The sequence below is a fragment of the Mirounga angustirostris genome, unplaced genomic scaffold, assembly GCF_029215605.1.
Source record: "Mirounga angustirostris isolate CCGP_5_RB_7025 unplaced genomic scaffold, mMirAng1.0.hap1 SCAF_10, whole genome shotgun sequence".
Lineage (NCBI taxonomy): Eukaryota > Metazoa > Chordata > Mammalia > Carnivora > Phocidae > Mirounga > Mirounga angustirostris.
In genome coordinates, this window is record NW_026991718.1 from 114,087,230 (window position 1) to 114,104,913 (window position 17,684).

Below are 17,684 nucleotides of genomic sequence, written 5' to 3' on the forward strand. Positions count from 1 at the left end.
GGGGACGGCGCGGCGGCAGGCAAGCCGGGACTTGTAGTCCGCCCAGAAGAGGCGGGCACTTACAGGACGGCCGCCCAGCGTTCCGTGCGCGTGTGCGACGTCTAAGGAAGCGGGACGGGAGGTTGGCTTTTGCAGTGGGCGGCTGTTACCTCAGTCTGTTTCCGGGCAGAGGTTTCCACGCTGTTGGGCAGGGCTTGTGGAGCGAATTCGGGGCCATTTCTCCTGGGTTAGGTGGTGGGTGGGAGGCTCAGTAATATGAACCCGTTAGGGCTTTAGGTTCCTTGCTACTACCTACACTATGAGCCCTTGAGGTGTTCCAGTGTTTGAGGGACTCAGAAGTTGGAGCTAGGGGCGCGCACCTCACTAAGAGGTTTTACTTAATGAGAAATTTAATCTGACATGCCCGATTCCAGCTTGGGAGGTCGGAAGCCAAAAGTTTTGAGGAGAGATGTCCCCTGAGAAGAAATGGACTGCCAGTAGTCTGTCAGGAAGCCTGAAAATACTTGTTCATGAAATCTCTGCTTGAACGCTCTGGGTGCCTCATGCAATTCTCCTTGAGGCATAATAACAGCAGTTAACCTTTGAAGGGGCTCTCACGATTGTGGATGGCCTCCAGCTGAAGACTGCTGACAACACCAGTAAAGTTGAACGAAGTTGGCCTTATTGTCTCCTTGCAAGGAGGGAGACACATCATGAGGGACGGCGGCATTTCAGGAAGAGGGTGCCTGAAAGAATTTACAGGATTTGGACTTGTGTTAGGTAACCTCTAGGTGTGTTCAAGGAAGCAGACCTTCTGTCTAGACTGGATGCTTTTAGGAGGTGGAGGTAATTCTATGACGGGATATTTTAATAATTCTTATAAAAGATTTGGTTTTTTTTAAGATTTTATTTATTTATTTGACAGAGAGAGAGAGGCAGGGAGAGAGAGAACACAAGCAGGGGGAGCAGCAGAGGGAGAAGCAGGCTTCCCACGGAGCAGGGAGCCCGACACAGGGCTCGATCCCAGGACTCTGGGATCATGACCTGAGCTGAAGGCAAACGCTTAACGACTGAGCCACCCAGGCGCCACCAAAAGATTTACTTATTTTAGAGAGAAAGTGAGAGGGTGAGCATGTGGGAGAGAAGCAGACTCCCACTGAGCGCAGAGCCTGATGCACGGCTCCATCTCGCTACTCTGAGATCATGACCTGAGCTGAAATCAAGAGTCGGGGCTTCACCGACTGAGCCATCCAGGTGCCCCTTTAATTCTTATCTAAAAAAGGGAGAATAACCAAGAGAAGCTGAAGCTATGCTTGATTATGAAGCAGCAGTCCCTCATGTTGGCCAGGAGAGGGGCATATTTGTTTTGTGTGTGTGTGATCGGGACAATGTTTTTGTTTGTTTGTATTCAGACATGGTTTTGGAGTGGTTTTCGTTTTGTCTTCATCCATCCTGGTCAGAGTGGCTTTGATAATTGGTGTTCCATGAAATTGTTTATATTCAACAGGGCAGCACATCCCAGTTTATGGTGCCAGCCTAATTCCCACTATCAGGGGCTGCTTTTCTCCTTTTCACTGTGTTTCATATCACCTAAAAATGTGCTATGCTTTAGGCCTCAAAAGAACTATGTGAGACAATCCACAGATAGTTAGTACTCCCCATTGGCTACTAGTCCCTAATCTAAGCATGGCAGGTAAAATTACGTGCCTGCCTCCAGGAAGCTTACAGTTTATGAGAATACTTTATTAGCCCCTTTTTCCAAATGAGGAAACTATGCTTTCATGGCATCGAGTAATTAGTCCAAAATCATACAGCCAGCAAAACAGGGAACCTGGGGATCCGAGTCCAAACAATCTGATGTCAGTGGCTGTCACTTTACCACCTTGAGAGTTTTAAGCCCTAAGGAGGCTGCAGTACCTCCTCAGTAATCTTCAGCTACTGATACCTCTTCATACCTGGGTTTCTCAATAGCAGCATTATTGACCTTTGGGGCCAGATAATTCTTTGTTGTTGGGAGCTGTTCTGTGCATTTTAGGATGTTTAGCAGCATCCCTGGCCTGTATCATGTCAGTGGCACCCTGCCCCTCGTTGTGACAATCAAAAATGTCTCCAGACTTACCAAATAACCCATGGTTGAGAGCCACTGGTGTATACCATTTATCTCCTCCTGGGTGTTTGAGAGATAACAAACATTTGCAGCATGAGAATCCCCAAACCACATTGAATGGGGAGATCCTGAAGAGAGAGAGACTGTGTGGCCTAAAGTTCTGAAAAACCTGTTAAAACAGAAAAGAGGACTGAGGGGCGCCTGGGTGGCTCAGTCGTTAAGCGTCTGCCTTCGGCTCAGGTCATGATCCCAGGGTCCTGGGATCAAGCCCCGCATCGGGCTCCCTGCTCCACGGGAAGCCTGCTTCTCCCTTTCTCCTGCTTGTGTTCCCTCTCTCACTGTCTCTCTCTCTGTCAAATAAATAAATAAAATCTTAAAAAAGAAAAATGAAGACTGAGACAAAGCATAGACAAATGAAATGGGAAGAAACAAAGGGAGAAGAGCAGTGATCAAAGTGGAGAGGAGCTCTTAGGAAATCACCCTTAAGTTATTCAGTTTATACTAACAAAGACACAAAAAGTCTTAATGAGGCCACATAGTACCTCTGCTCCCTGTTTGGGAGATGGTATTATGCTTAGCAAATAGTCTTAGCCACTTTTCTGAAAAGACTTCTTTTCCTTTACAGCATGGTCCCAGGTCTGACCTCCCTGAACTGGCTACTTGCAAGAGACTCTTCAGAGATTTCAAGCATCCCCCAAGGTAGTAGTTTGTTTTCCAGGAAAGCCAAGATTCCTTGGGGAGCTGGCAAAAGTCACAAAGCAATGATAGCTAAGCTTTTCCAGGTTTTCCAAGAGACGATCCTACTTAGACTAAGCTAATAAGAGCATCAACACAATCACTTGTATCTTCCTAACCTCTTTCATCTAGGAATCTCTGCAAAATATATAGTCATCTATTAATTTACTTCTCATAACAGTGAGAGAAATCAATGTGATTTTTCTGTTTTTATAGATACAAAAGCCAAGTCATGGAGTCCACAAAAAATAGTAAGAAATCCAGAAATAGAATTGGAATCTTCACTTTGGGCCATTCTTTTTTTTGAAAATTTTATTTATTTGACAGAGCACAAGCAGAGGGAGAGGGAGAAGCAGGCTCCCCACTGAGCAGGGAGCCCGATGTGGGACTCGATCCCAGGACCCTGAGATCACGACCTGAACCGAAGGCAGCCGCTCAACTAACTGAGCCACCCAGGCGTCCCTGGGCCATTCTTGATGCTCAGCACCACTCCAGGTCTCCCACTACTCAATAGTAAGGTAATGATAATCCTTCAAGTGTATACTAAATTTTATGTTTTCATAGGCTTTAAAATAACCCATAGCCTCTTAACTTGACCCATAAAATAGCAGGCCTATTTTAATAGAGGCTATGAATTAAATAAAATAATTAAAATAGAGGCCATGAATTAAATAAAATTAAATAGTGATAGTATTTGAACTGGAACCCAGATCTCATGATTCTTAGTCCAGTACTCTTTCTGCTTGGTAAGCAAGCCCATACATATATGTAGTGATACTTAATTTATGAAGAACAGAAGATACTCTAATCCACATAGAAATCCAAACCTATGCAACCCTTTCATCTATTTGTACCTCATTATGTAGGATCTTTTAAGAGTTAGCTTTGAAGAAAGAGAAAAGTCACTGAGATATTAATGAAGCATCTGGTAACTCTCAAATTAATCTTTGGATTGACATAATAGGCAGAAGGCATAGTGAGGCTCCCCCCAAAGAAGGTTTGAATAGAGCTAGCCTTTAGGAACTAAATTAGTAGGAATGAATTCTTAATTATTTAGCCATATGTAAAAATGACTTATGAGATAATGTGTCACTGAAGAGATCTAGGAATCACCAATTCTAAGCAATTTGACCAGGCTATAGTCTAATGAAAATACTATCTCTACATACTGTCATTATATTAATGATTCCCAAATTCATATTTACAACCCCAACCTCTCTACTGGGTTCCAGCCTCACATATCCAAGTACCTACTTCTCTACATTTCCTTGTCTCATAGAGATCTCAAAGTTACTGTATTTAAAACAGAATTCTGGGTATTTCCTACTGCATGTCTTCCTCATCTCATAAATTAAGGGTACTGCTATCTACCCAGTTGCTTAAGTCAGAAACCTAGGATTCAACTCAATTCCTCCCTTTTTCTCACCTTCTTCATCCAATTCATTATCAAATCTTGTTGATTCTATGTCCAAAATAAATTTCAAATCCAACCACTTCTCTCTATCTCCACTGCCACACTAGTTTGGTCCAGATGACTCTCATGTCTTTCTTGGATGCTACATTTTCCACTTGACCTTTTCCTTCATAACACTTAACACAATTTGTTTTATTTATTGGTCAGTTGTTTACTTGTGATTTTCATAGTCTCACTTCACTTCTAGAATGTATATAAATTCCTTGAGGATAATTTATTGAATTAATGGATAAAAATCTAATAGTGTTAAAATTTTAACATGATTGCTTATAGTGACATAGTTGAAGTTGGAGCCTTTATTTAATCATATATGGTAAAAAAAAATTACTGGAGCTAACATAATGAAAATCAACTATATTACAACTCAAAATGGATGAAAGACCTAAATGTGAGACAGGAATCCATCAAAATCCTAGAGGATAACACAGGCAGCAACTTCTTTGACCTCAGCCACAGCAACTTCTGGCTAGACACATCTCCAAAGGCCAGGGAAACAAAGGCAAAAATGAACTATTGGAACATCATCAAGATAAAAAGCTTTTGCACAAGCAAAGGAAACAGTTGGCAAAACCAAAGGACAGCCTACGGAATGGGAGAAGATATTTGCAAATGTCTTATCAGATAAAGGGCTAGTATCCAAAATCTATAAAGAACTTATCAAACTTGGGATGCCTGGGTGGCTCAGTTGGTTAAGCGGCTGCCTTCGGCTCAGATTGTGATTCCTGCTTCTCCTTCTGCCTGCCACTGCCCTGCTTGTCCTCTCTCTATCTCTCTCTCTGACAAATAAATAAATAAAATCTTAAAAAAAAAAAAACAAACTTATGAAACTCAACACCCAAAGAACAAATAATCCAGTCAAGAAATGGGCAGAAGACATGAACAGACATTTCTCCAAAGAAGACATCTAAATGGCCAGTAGACCATGAAAAAATGCTCAACATAACTTGGCATCAGGGAAATACAAATCAAAACCACAGTGAGATACCACCTCATACCAGTCAGAATGGCTACAATCAACAAGTCAGGAAATAACAGATGTTGGCGAAGATGTGGAGAAAGAGGAGCCCTCCTACACTGTTGGTGGGAATGCAAGCTGGTGCAGCCACTCTGGAAAACTGTATGGAGGTTCTTTAAAAAGTTGAAAATAGAGCTACCCTGGGCACCTGGGTGGCTCAGCCATTAAACGTCTGCCTTTGGCTCAGGTCATGATCCCAGGGTCCTGGGATTGAGCCCCACATTGGGCTCCCTGCTCCGCAGGAAGCCTGCTTCTCCCTTTCCCACTCCTCCTGCTTGTGTTCCCTCTCTCACTGTGTCTCTCTGTCAAATAAATATCTTTAGGGGCGCCTGGGTGGCTCAGTTGGTTAAGCGACTGCCTTCAGCTCAGGTCATGCATGATCTCAGGGTCCTGGGATCGAGCCCTGCATTGGGCTCCCTGCTTGGCGGGAAGCCTGCTTGTCCCTCTCCCACTCCCCCTGCTTGTGTTCCTTCTCTCGCTGTCTCTCTCTCTGTCAAATAAATAAATAAAATCTTAAAAAAAAAAATATATATATATATATATATAATATATCTCTTTAAAAAAAATAGAGCTACCCTACGATCCAGCAATTGCATTACTGGGTATGTACCCCAAAGATACAAATGTGGTGATCCAAAGGGCACCTGCACCCCAGTGTTTATAGCAGCAATGTCCACAATAGCTGAACTATGGAAAGAGCCCAGATGAATGGATAAAGAAGATATGGGGGGTGTGTATACACACACACACACACACACACACACACACACACCTACAGTGGAATATTACTCAGTCATCAAAAACAATCTTGCCATTTGCAATGACGTGGATGAAATGAGAGGGTATTATGCTAAGCAAAATAAGTCAGTCAGAGAGAGACAATTATCGAATGATCTCACTGATATATGGAATTTGAGAAACAAAACAGGATCATAGGGGAAGGGAGGGAAAAATAAAACAAGAGGAAATCAGAGAGGGAGAGAAACCATAAGAGACTCTTAATCATAGGAAACAAACAGGGTAGCTGGAGGGGAGGGGGTTGGGGTAACTGGATGATGGACCATAAGGAGGGCATGTGATGTAATGAGCACTGGGTGTTATATACAACCAATGAATCACTGAACTCTACCTCTGAAACTAATAATACATTGTATGCTAATTAATTGAATTTAAATAAAATAAAAATTTAAAATACCAATCATATTGCTCCCCTGCCTAAAAATCAGTTAATTCTCTGTTACCTTAAGATTAATAGCTATCTGGGGTGCCTGGGTGGCTCAGTCGTTAAGCATCTGCCTTTGGCTCAGGTCATGATCCCGGAGTCCTGGGATCAAGCCCCGCATTGGGCTCCCTGCTCGGCGGGGAGTCTGCTTCTCCCTCTCCCTCTTCCTCTCCCACTCCCCCTGCTTCTTTTTTTTTTTTTAATATTTTATTTATTTATTTGAGAGAGAGAATGAGAGAGAGCACATGAGAGGGGGGAGGGTCAGAGGGAGAAGCAGACTCCCTGCCGAGCAGGGAGCCCGATGCGGGACTCGATCCAGGGATTCCAGGATCATGACCTGAGCCGAAGGCAGTCGCTTAACCAACTGAGCCACCCAGGCGCCCACCCTGCTTCTGTTCCCTCTCTTGCTGTGTCTCTCTCTGTCAAATAAATAAATAAAATCTTCAAAAAAAAAAAAAAGATTAGTAGCTGTCTGCAGTCTACCTCTCCAGCTCTCCTACCACTCTACTCTCTATCTCTACCCTTCTTACTACTCCCTACTCCCTTACTACTCCCTATCTACCCTTCTTATTTCTCTACCCTTCTTACTACTCCCTTACTACTACCCTTCTTACTACTCCCTATCTACCCTTCTTATTTCTCTACCCTTCTTACTACTCCCTTACTACTACCCTTCTTACTACTCCCTATTGTAAGTTCCCAGCCACACTAAATCACTTAATATTTCCTGAACATGCCATTCCTCTGGCGAGAATATCCATTCCTTCTCTTCCCAGGTGAGCTCCTGCCATCCTTTAAGATCCAGCTTATAAGTTACTTTTTAAAAGAAGCTTATGACTTCTCTGGAGGGTGAAAGCGATTTCTTTTTTTCATGTTTGTTTTCTCTCATTACTCTACTACAGCCCTTTCATATTATAGCTGTCTTTGAGATCCTGGAAGGCAGGATCTATGTCTTAGTCATCTTTCCTTGCTTCCCCAATGCCTAGCACATGTTTGTGAATGAAAGGACCCATATGGAGTGTGGAGAAAGGACCCGTAAGTATGAGTGCTGATAACTAACTTGCAACAGCCTTAGCTTCTTAAACATAGTCTCTTTCCCAAGGGAAAATGGGAAACTTCTCAACTGTATCCCATTGGAAACAATTGGATATGGGCATAATCTGGAAAGAAATGTGCTTTACATCCTCTCTCTATGAGTCACCATAAAAAGAGATTATCAGTCTTCTTGACATATCAGCAGTCTCTTAGAAAAGTGATTCAGTGCACCATGTATACACTCAGCTCCTTGGATTGTCACTACTCATTGCATATCTTACTCCCTTGCTCTTGGGAGACTTTGTAAGCCCAACACCTGGGTCAGTTTCTAGCACTTATTGGGAGCACAATAAATGTTTATTGAAAGAATATATGAATTAAATGAAATTTATAAATTAATTTCCTCCTCTCTTGGATAATTTAAACCCTCCCTTTAAAAATGTTTGAGGTGCGTTCGGCTCCATTGGGCTGGTTGGCTCTTACTGTTGCAGTGGTGACGCACTTCATCCTGTCTTTCTCAGACTCTTAACATCTGGAGATCTTTCTACTCTTCTCAGCTCTTCCACCTAGATCCATAAGCCTGGCCCTTTCTTACAATCTCGCTCTTTCTTTTTTTCCATCTACCCTCAACTTACCAACATGAGTGCACATCCAGCTCTGCCCCTATGCCCGCCTGGCCCCGAAGCACCCAGTTCTAGGGACTCTTCTCCAATGCCTGAGATTTACGGGCCTAAAGAAAATTATGCATCCCTGCAAATGTCATCTGCTGAGACACCCCACGCAGAGACCGTCTCTCCTCTTCCTTTGTCCATGGATCTGCTTGTTCAGGACAGCCCCGACTCCCCCACCAGTCCCAGGGTAAAACCACCACCCACTTCTGGAGAGGAGAGAACAGTGAGGAAGGAAGATACGGCCCAGGGCAAGAAACAGAAGATCCGGACCGTGTTCTCTCAGACCCAACTCTATGTCCTCAGTGATCGATTTCAGAGACAGAAATACCTCAGTCTCCAGCAGATGCAAGAACTTTCCAACATTCTGAACCTTAGCTATAAGCAGGTGAAGACCTGGTTCCAGAACCAGAGAATGAAATGTAAGAGGTGGCAGAAAAACCACTGGCCAAAGGAGAGCAAGAGTGTGACTCAGAACAGCACAGCAACCGCAGAATACCCAGGCTTCTATTCCTACCACCAGGGATACCTGAGGAACACTTCTGGAAACCTTCCAATATGGAGCAACCAGACCTGGAATAACCCGAATTGGAGCAACTGGAACAGCCAGTCTTGGAGCAACCACTCCTGGGCCAGTCAGACCTGGTGCCCCCAAGCCTGGAACAATCAGCTCCAGAACTGTGGAGAGGAATCTCTGCAGCCCCAGATCCAGTTCCAGCAAAATTCCATCAGTGATTTGGAGTCCATCTTAGAAACTTCTGGGGAAAGCCATAGTGTAATACAACAATCTGCTAAGTATTTTAGTACGCAGCAAATAATGGATTTGTTCACAAATTACTCTGTGAACATACAGCCTGAAGATGTGTGACGATGAGTATATTATTCGGTCTCAATTTGGGTGGTGGCTGTTATTCTCCTAGGCTTTGTCTTTTAGGTCCTATATATCTCTGCCTCGATATTCTGTTTCCCACTATTCTTACTGTGTCCATTGAGGGGATACAATTGGAGTCAAAGAGGTTTCAGTAGCGTTGGCTCTATGGACAAAATGATAAAAGGTGTTTCTCGCTATAGATAACTAGATACAATACTAATGTGGATATCTTTAGGTTCTAGAATCTAACCTCAAGAATAGGAAGTGAAGATACAAAAACATGTGATGAAGGATAATTTGTATTTTCTGAGATTGTGAGGCTTTTCTTGTTAATAACTTCAATTATTAACGATGAAGGGTTAAGCTATAATGTGCTTCATTGATTTCCTCGGTCCCTTGTGATGTTTTACTAGAACTGTTAATTTGTTCATTATTCTAGCATTTGTAGAAAGATGTTTTGTATTTTAATGTATCATGATAATAGTACCAGTTTGGCTGATTGGTTTATAGGTTTAAGTACAAATAAATAAAATGCCCACTTAAAAAAAAAATGTTTGAGGTGCCACTTGTCTTTAATGCCTTTTCTAATCATCCACTGCTATAATTTTATCCTTCTCTGTCTTCATGTAGCACATATTATTTAAAGATTTTACTTTTATTTTTTAAGCAATCTCTACACCCACTGTGGGGCTCAAACTCACAACCCTGAGATCAAGAGTTGCATGCTCCACTGACTGAGCCAGCCGGGTGCCCCAGTAGCACATATCATTTAGACTATTCTATCTTGCATTTTTATTTATTTTTAAGTGCATATATCCTTTCTTTCCAGCTAGATTATAGAATCCTTGAGAGCAGGGACTATGTGTACTATTGCATCCTATAGTAGTGTCCTTAAATCTAGCAGGATTTTATTGTGTAAATTGTTGGTGATGTTCCCCAGGGTCACATAGTGTCTTGTCCTCTAAGAAGACTGCAAAACCCTGAAGATAACCATAGAATGAGACCACCTCACACCTGTTAGCTAGCTATTAGAATAGCTATTATAAAAACAAAGCAAAATGAAAAACAGAAAAGAACAAGTATTAGCAAGGATGTGGAGAAATTAGAACCTCTGTGCACTATTGGTGGGAATGTAAAATGGTATAGCTGCTATATATAGCTGTTCCTCAAAACAGTATGGTGGTTCCTCAAAAAATTAGAATTACCATATGATCTAACAATTCCGCTTCTGTGTATGTACCCAAAAGAGTTGAAAGGGAAGTCTCAAAGAGATTTTAAACACCCATGTTTACAGCAGCATTATTCACAATAGCCAAGAGTGGAAGCAACCCAAGTGTCTGTTGGTAGATGGAAGGAAAAACAAAATGTGGTATATACATCCAATGGAATATTATTCAGTCTTAAAAAGGAAGGCAATTCTGACACATACTGCAACATGGATGAACTTTGAGGGCATTATGCTAAATGAAATAAACCAGTCACAAAAAGACAAGTACTACATGCTTCCATTTATATGAGGTACCTAGAGTAGTCACTCTCATAGAAACAGAAAGTAGAATGGTGGTTGCCTGGGGCTGGGGGAAGAAGAATGGGGAGTTGTTGTTTAATGGGGGCAGAGTTTCAGTTTTGCAAGATAGAGTTCTGGAGACTGGTTGCACAACAACGTGAATGTACTTAACTGAACTGTACACTTAAAAATGGTTAACACTGTGAATTTTATGTTATTAAAAAAATACAAGCACTGATCAGGGAGTCAAGAGACCAAGATTAATCTTGGTTGTTCCCCAATGACCAGTGAATCACGTGCAAGTCATTTTTTTACTTGTGCCTTGATTTCTTCATCTTTAAACAGTATAATAAAGTCTGCTTGGCTTCTGGGTTTGTGTGAGGACCCAATAGAAACAAAACCAAAAACAAAACAAAACCAACAATTCTTAAGATGATTTTTTCAGTAGTAGTTTTTCCAGTATTCCAGTGTCCCTGATCTCTTTTAATATTCATCACAAGTTTCACGTCCTATTTCATAATAAAATATTCCTAAAGATGCCTCAGCAATAACCTCTTACCACTTAAAAGGATATGTATGCTGAACTCTTACAATTTGGGCTGCTCACCTTATAATTTAGTTCCAGGAACACAGCAAATAAACATCCTTTATGAGGACTATTGAAGACCTAAGATGCTAGTTACTAATGTGGTTTAGCATTAATTGTGGAAATAGAAGCTCAGGATTTTCATGTTAGCATATGAAAGCTGGTCCCAAATTAGGGAGGTATGAGGGTAAATCTGCTGAGTACCTATGAAGCGTCAGGCTCTATAGTAGTTGTGTTACATGCAAGATCTCATTTAATCTTCACAAAAGCCTTATTAGGTTAATAATATTATACTCCTTTTATAAACACGGAAAATGAATCTCAAAGAGGTTAAGTCATTTACCCCAAATCACACAATGAATGACAAAGATGGAATTCAATTCCAGATCTGTATGACTGAAGACCATACTCTTTCTACTCTGTTACACTGCCTCTCAAAATATATTTGATTATGCCTATTAGTGATATAGTTAATAATAAATGATATATGTTCTGTATTTGTAAATTTATGTCAATTTTCTTACTAAGTCATTATAAGATAGGTTGTGTAGGGATAATTGTCACCACTTTACAGATGATGAAGCAGTCAGAAAATTTAACTTACCTAACATAAACCAACCAATAAATGACTATAACAGCACTTTAAAATAGGTACTACAATTCTCAGATGCCTGCTTTTGCACATCAGCCTCATGAGCACAGATTTTATCTCTGATTTTTCTGGTTCTGACATTTTTTATAGAAGCAAAAGAGTGAGCATCTTTTTTTTTTTTTAAGATTTTATTTATTTGCAAGAGAGAATGAGAGACAGAGAGCATGAGAGGGAGGAGGGTCAGAGGGAGAAGCAGACTCCCTGCCGAGCAGGGAGCCCGATGCGGGACTCGATCCCAGGACTCCAGGATCACGACCTGAGCCGAAGGCAGTCGCTTAACCGACTGAGCCACCCAGGCGCCCAAGAGTGAGCATCTTGACATCCTGGCAATATCTTGTTATACATGGACAGATTAAACACATGTGTTCATCCCTCTTCTCTTCCCAAAATCACTAAAATGACAGTGAGTTAATATTTTTTAATCGTTTTTTTTTAAAGATTTTATTTATTTGACAGAGAGAGACGGAACACAGGCAGGGGGAGTGGGAGAGGGAGAAGCAGGCCTCCTGCCGAGCAGGGAGCCCTATGTGGGGCTCGATCCCAGGACCCTGGGATCACGACCTGAGCTGAAGGCAGATGCTTAATGACTGAGCCACCCAGGCGCCCTGTGAGTTAATATTTTAAGTTATCTGCCCACAAGGACAAAGAGAATAAGAAAGACAATAGCAGATGAGGTATATTAACAAATCTTTGGAAGATGGAAAGCTGAGCTAAGAAAACTGGATTTCAAATGCTTGAGAGGCATATACTAATGAAAGGCAAGCAGTCTCATATTGCAGAACACTAGAATTGGAAGGAGCAAATACAACAGCAGCAGACATATCTGAGGGGCTGAAAAGCGGGGGATTGGTTGAAGGTTTATATAGGAAGTTAAATTACCAGGTCCTTTCCTCCTCCTGCTCAGTTAAGCAACCATCCTTCCATTTCTTTGGCAGAGCCCTGGGGTTTATTCTGTCGGGGGGAAAAAATTGAACTAGAAAAGCTCCAGACTGAGATACCAGACACAGCTAAAGATTATAGCTGGGGAGGCTGGAATAAGAGGATACCACACTGAAAATAGATCAGATGAATGTCTACCTGCTGAATGATGAAACTTGCCAAGCCCTCTCTATTGATTTCACTCTGGGAATGCTGACAGCAAGGTTTATATTCTCTAGGCAGGAGAACAGAGATTTAATTTTGGGAGAAACTTAAAATTGAATAATCCCAGAAGGAAGATCTATAGATACTGATACTTGAGTGTCCGCCAACAAAACAAATAGGTCCCCACCTTATCATCCTACAATAAAGCCCACCAACGGAAAAACTCTTCCTGTTAACACAGAGCTGCCAAATACCTTTGTAGTAACTCACTCTTAGATATGAAGGGACAGCAAAGGATCACCAGATAGTTGAGATAAACCTTCACCAAGAAAGACAGCACCAAATAGAAATGGAAGAGAAAAGGAGAAACTCAGAGGATAGCAGAGACAATAGAGAGAGCAGAAGAATATGTTTTAAAAAAAACAATAAGAATCCTGAGAGATAATTGTGTATCCATAAAGCAAAGACAAGAGGCTCCAAAAAAGGAACAATCAGAGGATAATAGCTCTGGGAAATTAAAAATATAATAGCAAAAATAAATAATTCAAAGTAGTATTAATATGTAAAATTGAGGAATCTCCTGGAAAAGAGAACAAAAAGGAATGGAAAATGAGAGAGAAAAGATTATTAAAAGATGAATTCATAAAGTCCAACATGAGGCTAAAAGGAGTTCTAGAAACAGAGAAGAAATGGAGGGAAGGAAATTATCAAAGAAATTACAAGAAAATCTCTAATAACTTCAGGACATGAGTTTCCAGACTGACAGAACCTGCTGAGTGCCCAACATAATGTAGGGAAAAAACCAAAACCAAAGCTACTATGGCACATCATCATGAAATTTCTAAACACAAGAGATAAAAAGATCAAATCTTGGTGATAGGTGAGGAGGGAGCAGGGAAAGGGGAATGGATTACTTACAATAGGTAATAAGAGTCTCATATATTTCAACATTAACACTGGTTGCTAGAAGACAGTGAAACGGTGCTTTCCCAAAATTCTGAGAGAAAATTATTTTCAATCTAGAATTCTATGCTAAATCTTGTGATCAAGTGTGAGAGACTATTAAAGATATTTTCAGGCATGCGAGGATCAAAAATTTACTACCCATCCCCTCCCAGCCTTTCCTGGGACATTACTGGAGGATATACTCTACTGAAATAAGAAAGACAAAGCTAGAAGTTTTAAGAAATGGGATTAACCTAGGCAAGAGGCAAAAGGAAATCCCAAGATGACAGCTATACAGCAGAGGGAGGGAGATACAGCCTGGACTGAAGGAAGGAGTGCTGCAGTGGAGTGTTTCCAGCGAAACTGATAGAGTTATCTGACACGTTTGACTGTGTTGAAAATAGTTTCAGCATTTTTACATTCCTGAAAGAATTAGTGATAATAATACAGAAAATTTGGCAAACAAAAAACTGAGACAATTATTAATTCCGATAAAAACAAAAAGTCGTGTAAGAGAGGCACCTGGGTGGCTCAGTCGGTTGAGTGGTTGAGCCTCCGACTCTTGATTTCGGCTCAGGTCATGATCTCAGGGTCGTGGGATCAAGCTTGCGTGCCTGCAGCAGGCTCCATGCTCAGCGGGGAATCTGTTGGAGATTCTCTCCCTCTCCCTCTGCCTCTTCCCCGCTCAAATAAATAAATCTTTAAAAAAAAGTTGTATAAGAAAGTAAATGTAATCATAATAGAACTAACTGACCCAGAAGTAAAACACACTTATAGAATCATAATGAGTTTAACATGGAACATTGATTTAATTTAAAATATTGAGATATGAGCGCCTGGGTGGCTCAGTTGGTTAAGCGACTGCCTTCGGCTCAGGTCATGATCCTGGAGTCCCTGGATCGAGTCCCTCTTCGGGCTCCCTGCTCGGCAGGGAGTCTGCTTCTCCCTCTGACCCTCCCCCCTCTCATGTGCTCTCTCTCAAATAAATAAATAAAATCTTAAAAAAATATATTGAGATATAACACTACTGGGAGGCTGGAGGGAAGGAAGGTGTTGGATCTTTATTTTTTATAATAGGTACTTTTTAAAATTTACAAATCAAGAAACAGCAGTATAAATATTTTATTTAGGAAAATGTTGGTAAATATGAAAAGAAGCAAGTAAAAGAGTCTGGTAGGGCATCTCAGGCTTTGAGGAAGCTACTGCTTTTTTTTTTTTCTCCAAGACGTGTGTGTGCGTTAAAATACACTCCTGCTTTGTTTTGTTATGAGTCTTGTAGTTGCACATGATTTTTTTTAAACCACATAACTTTTAAAGTATTTACATGTATTACCTTGATAAACATTTAAAATATCAAAAAGAGAGAAAGAGAAAGGAGGGAAGAAAGAAAGAAAAGAAGAAAAGCTTTAGTGTCTATCCAGACCTGTTATATAAAATGACATTATGAATTTTCTTTATAGAGAAGTCCTGGAGGAATACTAGAAAATAACAACCCCTGGTATTTGAGAAGAATAAAACCCTAACCACTTAGGCCACTTTCTTTGAGGTATTGCATTTAATTTGGGGTGTCACAGATGCTACCCTCCCCCAAAATGAGAGAAATAAAGTGGAATGCTAAAGCATTGCTATCTTCTGAGTTCTTATCAGCATTACTGGCTGATTTTTTAAAATTATGAATTCAATGAATATCATAGATCTTCTGGAATCTCAAAACGATGTTATCTTCAAGATTAATATCATGATACTGCGTTATATATAGAATTAGGAGATCTATGTTCAAGTCCCCTTTTTATGACTTATTGGCTATATTATTGTTTCTGCCCCCGTTTCTTCTCCTTACTCTGGAAGCTAAACTGCAATGAATGATGTTCAAAAAGAACTGCTTCGTGCTAATTTCCTCTAATACTAAACATGCTCTAGTGTACTGATTAGGGATTATTCATTCTCTTCTATTAAACTCTAAGAACTTCAAAAGTACCACCACAGTTGACCCTTTAACAACGCAGGGGGTTAAGGGTGCTGACTCCCTATGCAGTCAGAAATGTGTATATAACTTTTGACTCCCCAAAAGCTTAACTACTAATAGCCTATTGTTGATGGAAGCCTTAACAATAATATAAACAGTTGATTAACACATATTTTGTATGTTATATGTGTTACATACTGTAGTCTTACAATAAAGTAAGCAGAGAAAAGAAAATGTTACTAAGAAAATCATAAGGAAGAAAAAATACATTTATAGTACTATACTGTATTATTTTTTTTTTTAGAGAGGGAGAGAGAGGGATGGGGCAGAGGAAGAGAGAGAACCTTAAGCAGACTCTAAGCCCAGCATGGAGCCCAATGCAGGACTCGATCTCACAACCCTGAGATCATGACCTGAGCCAAAATCAAGAGTCAGACGTTTAACAAACTGAGCCACCCAGGCACCCCTATACTGTATTTTTTGATACTGTAGTTTATGTTGTCTGTTTACAAGACGAGTCATCTGTGAGTACCTACATCAATATTGTCTTATATGATATAAAACACTGTAGATGTTATGCATATTAATAACACTAGACATCAGGGTGCCTGGGTGACTCAGTCGTTGAGCATCTGCCTTTGGCTCGGGTCGTGATCCCGGGGTCCTGGGATCGAGCCCCACATCCGGCTTCCTGCTCAGCGGGAAGCCTGCTTCTCCCTCTCCCACTCCCCCTGCTTGTGTTCCCTCTCTCGCTGTGTCTCTCTCTGTCAAATAAATAAATAAATAAAATATTTAAAAAAATAACACTCGACATCAAAAAGAAAAGGTAATGTGAAAAAGAAATTCATATTTATTTACAGGTATAACAATTCATGCATTGATAATGAAGAAGCAGCAGTATGATTGCTTCATGGCAACCTAGCCTATACTCTAACGAATAAATTGTTATAAAATTTTTCTTTTTTTTAGAGACAGCACACACATGCACATGGGCATGGATGGGAGAGGAAAAGGGGGAGAGGGAGAGAGAATCTTAAGCAGGCTCCAGGCCCAATGCAGAACTGAGGCGGGGCTCAGTCTCATGACCCTGAGATCATTCATGACCTATCATGACCAGGGTTGGATGCTTAATCTACTGAGCCAAGTAGGCGCCCCATAAATGGTTATAAATTTTTGTATGGCATTCAGAATTATAGTCATATTCATAATAAGGTATTAGAAACATTGTTACACTAAAAAAAAACTTACCTGTGATGGTAGGCTGACACACAATTATGAGCAAGAGAAGCATATACTGTTCGGTAATATAATTTTTTGAAAGCAAAGTTATAATACAGTAAGAACACAAACACATTATTAATTTTATATTAAATATCACTTACTTCACGCCTAGGTAGGGATAGGCTATCCACTTCCATACAAATCTTGCGCGTGATGACCTACACGATGAGTAGTTAGGCAATAATGATGGTGACACAAAAACATCTCCTACAGTTCTGACCTACAGTTATTATATGTGCACACAAAGATACATACATACGTACCAGATAACTTTATTAACTGTACAGCATGATGATTATTTACTGTTTATTAAGTGGAAGTGGATCATCATAAAGGTCTTCAGCCCCATTGTCTTTATGTTGAATAGGCTGAGGAGGAGGAGGACAAGGAGGAATTGGTCTTGCTGTGTCAGGGGTGGCAGAGGTGGAAGTGGTGGAGGAGATGGAAGGGGTGGCAGGAGAGGCAGCCACACTTGGTGTAACTTTACAGAAATACATCATAATTTCTGTCTGATGTTTTTGCTTTTTCATATCTCTAAAAAATGTTTCTATATGGTAC

The 17,684-nt window shown here is 40.7% G+C and overlaps 1 protein-coding gene and 1 long non-coding RNA gene across 2 annotated transcripts in view; both read left to right on the forward strand.

Annotated features, from left to right (window-relative positions):
- Positions 1 to 36: 36 nt before the first annotated feature.
- LOC123851697 (uncharacterized) overlaps positions 37 to 17,684 on the forward strand; it is a 28,701-nt gene continuing 11,053 nt past the window's right edge. The window contains exons 1-3 of the long non-coding RNA XR_006792678.3: positions 37 to 825; positions 2,712 to 2,785; positions 3,149 to 3,339. This is a non-coding gene — a long non-coding RNA (uncharacterized LOC123851697). The remainder of the gene's footprint in view (positions 826 to 2,711; positions 2,786 to 3,148; positions 3,340 to 17,684) is intronic.
- Positions 6,766 to 10,402, forward strand: LOC123851694 (homeobox protein NANOG-like). The gene has a single exon (XM_045885628.3). The coding sequence runs from the start codon at positions 8,207 to 8,209 to the stop codon at positions 9,101 to 9,103; it is 897 nt and encodes a 298-aa protein (XP_045741584.1). The 5' UTR covers positions 6,766 to 8,206; the 3' UTR covers positions 9,104 to 10,402.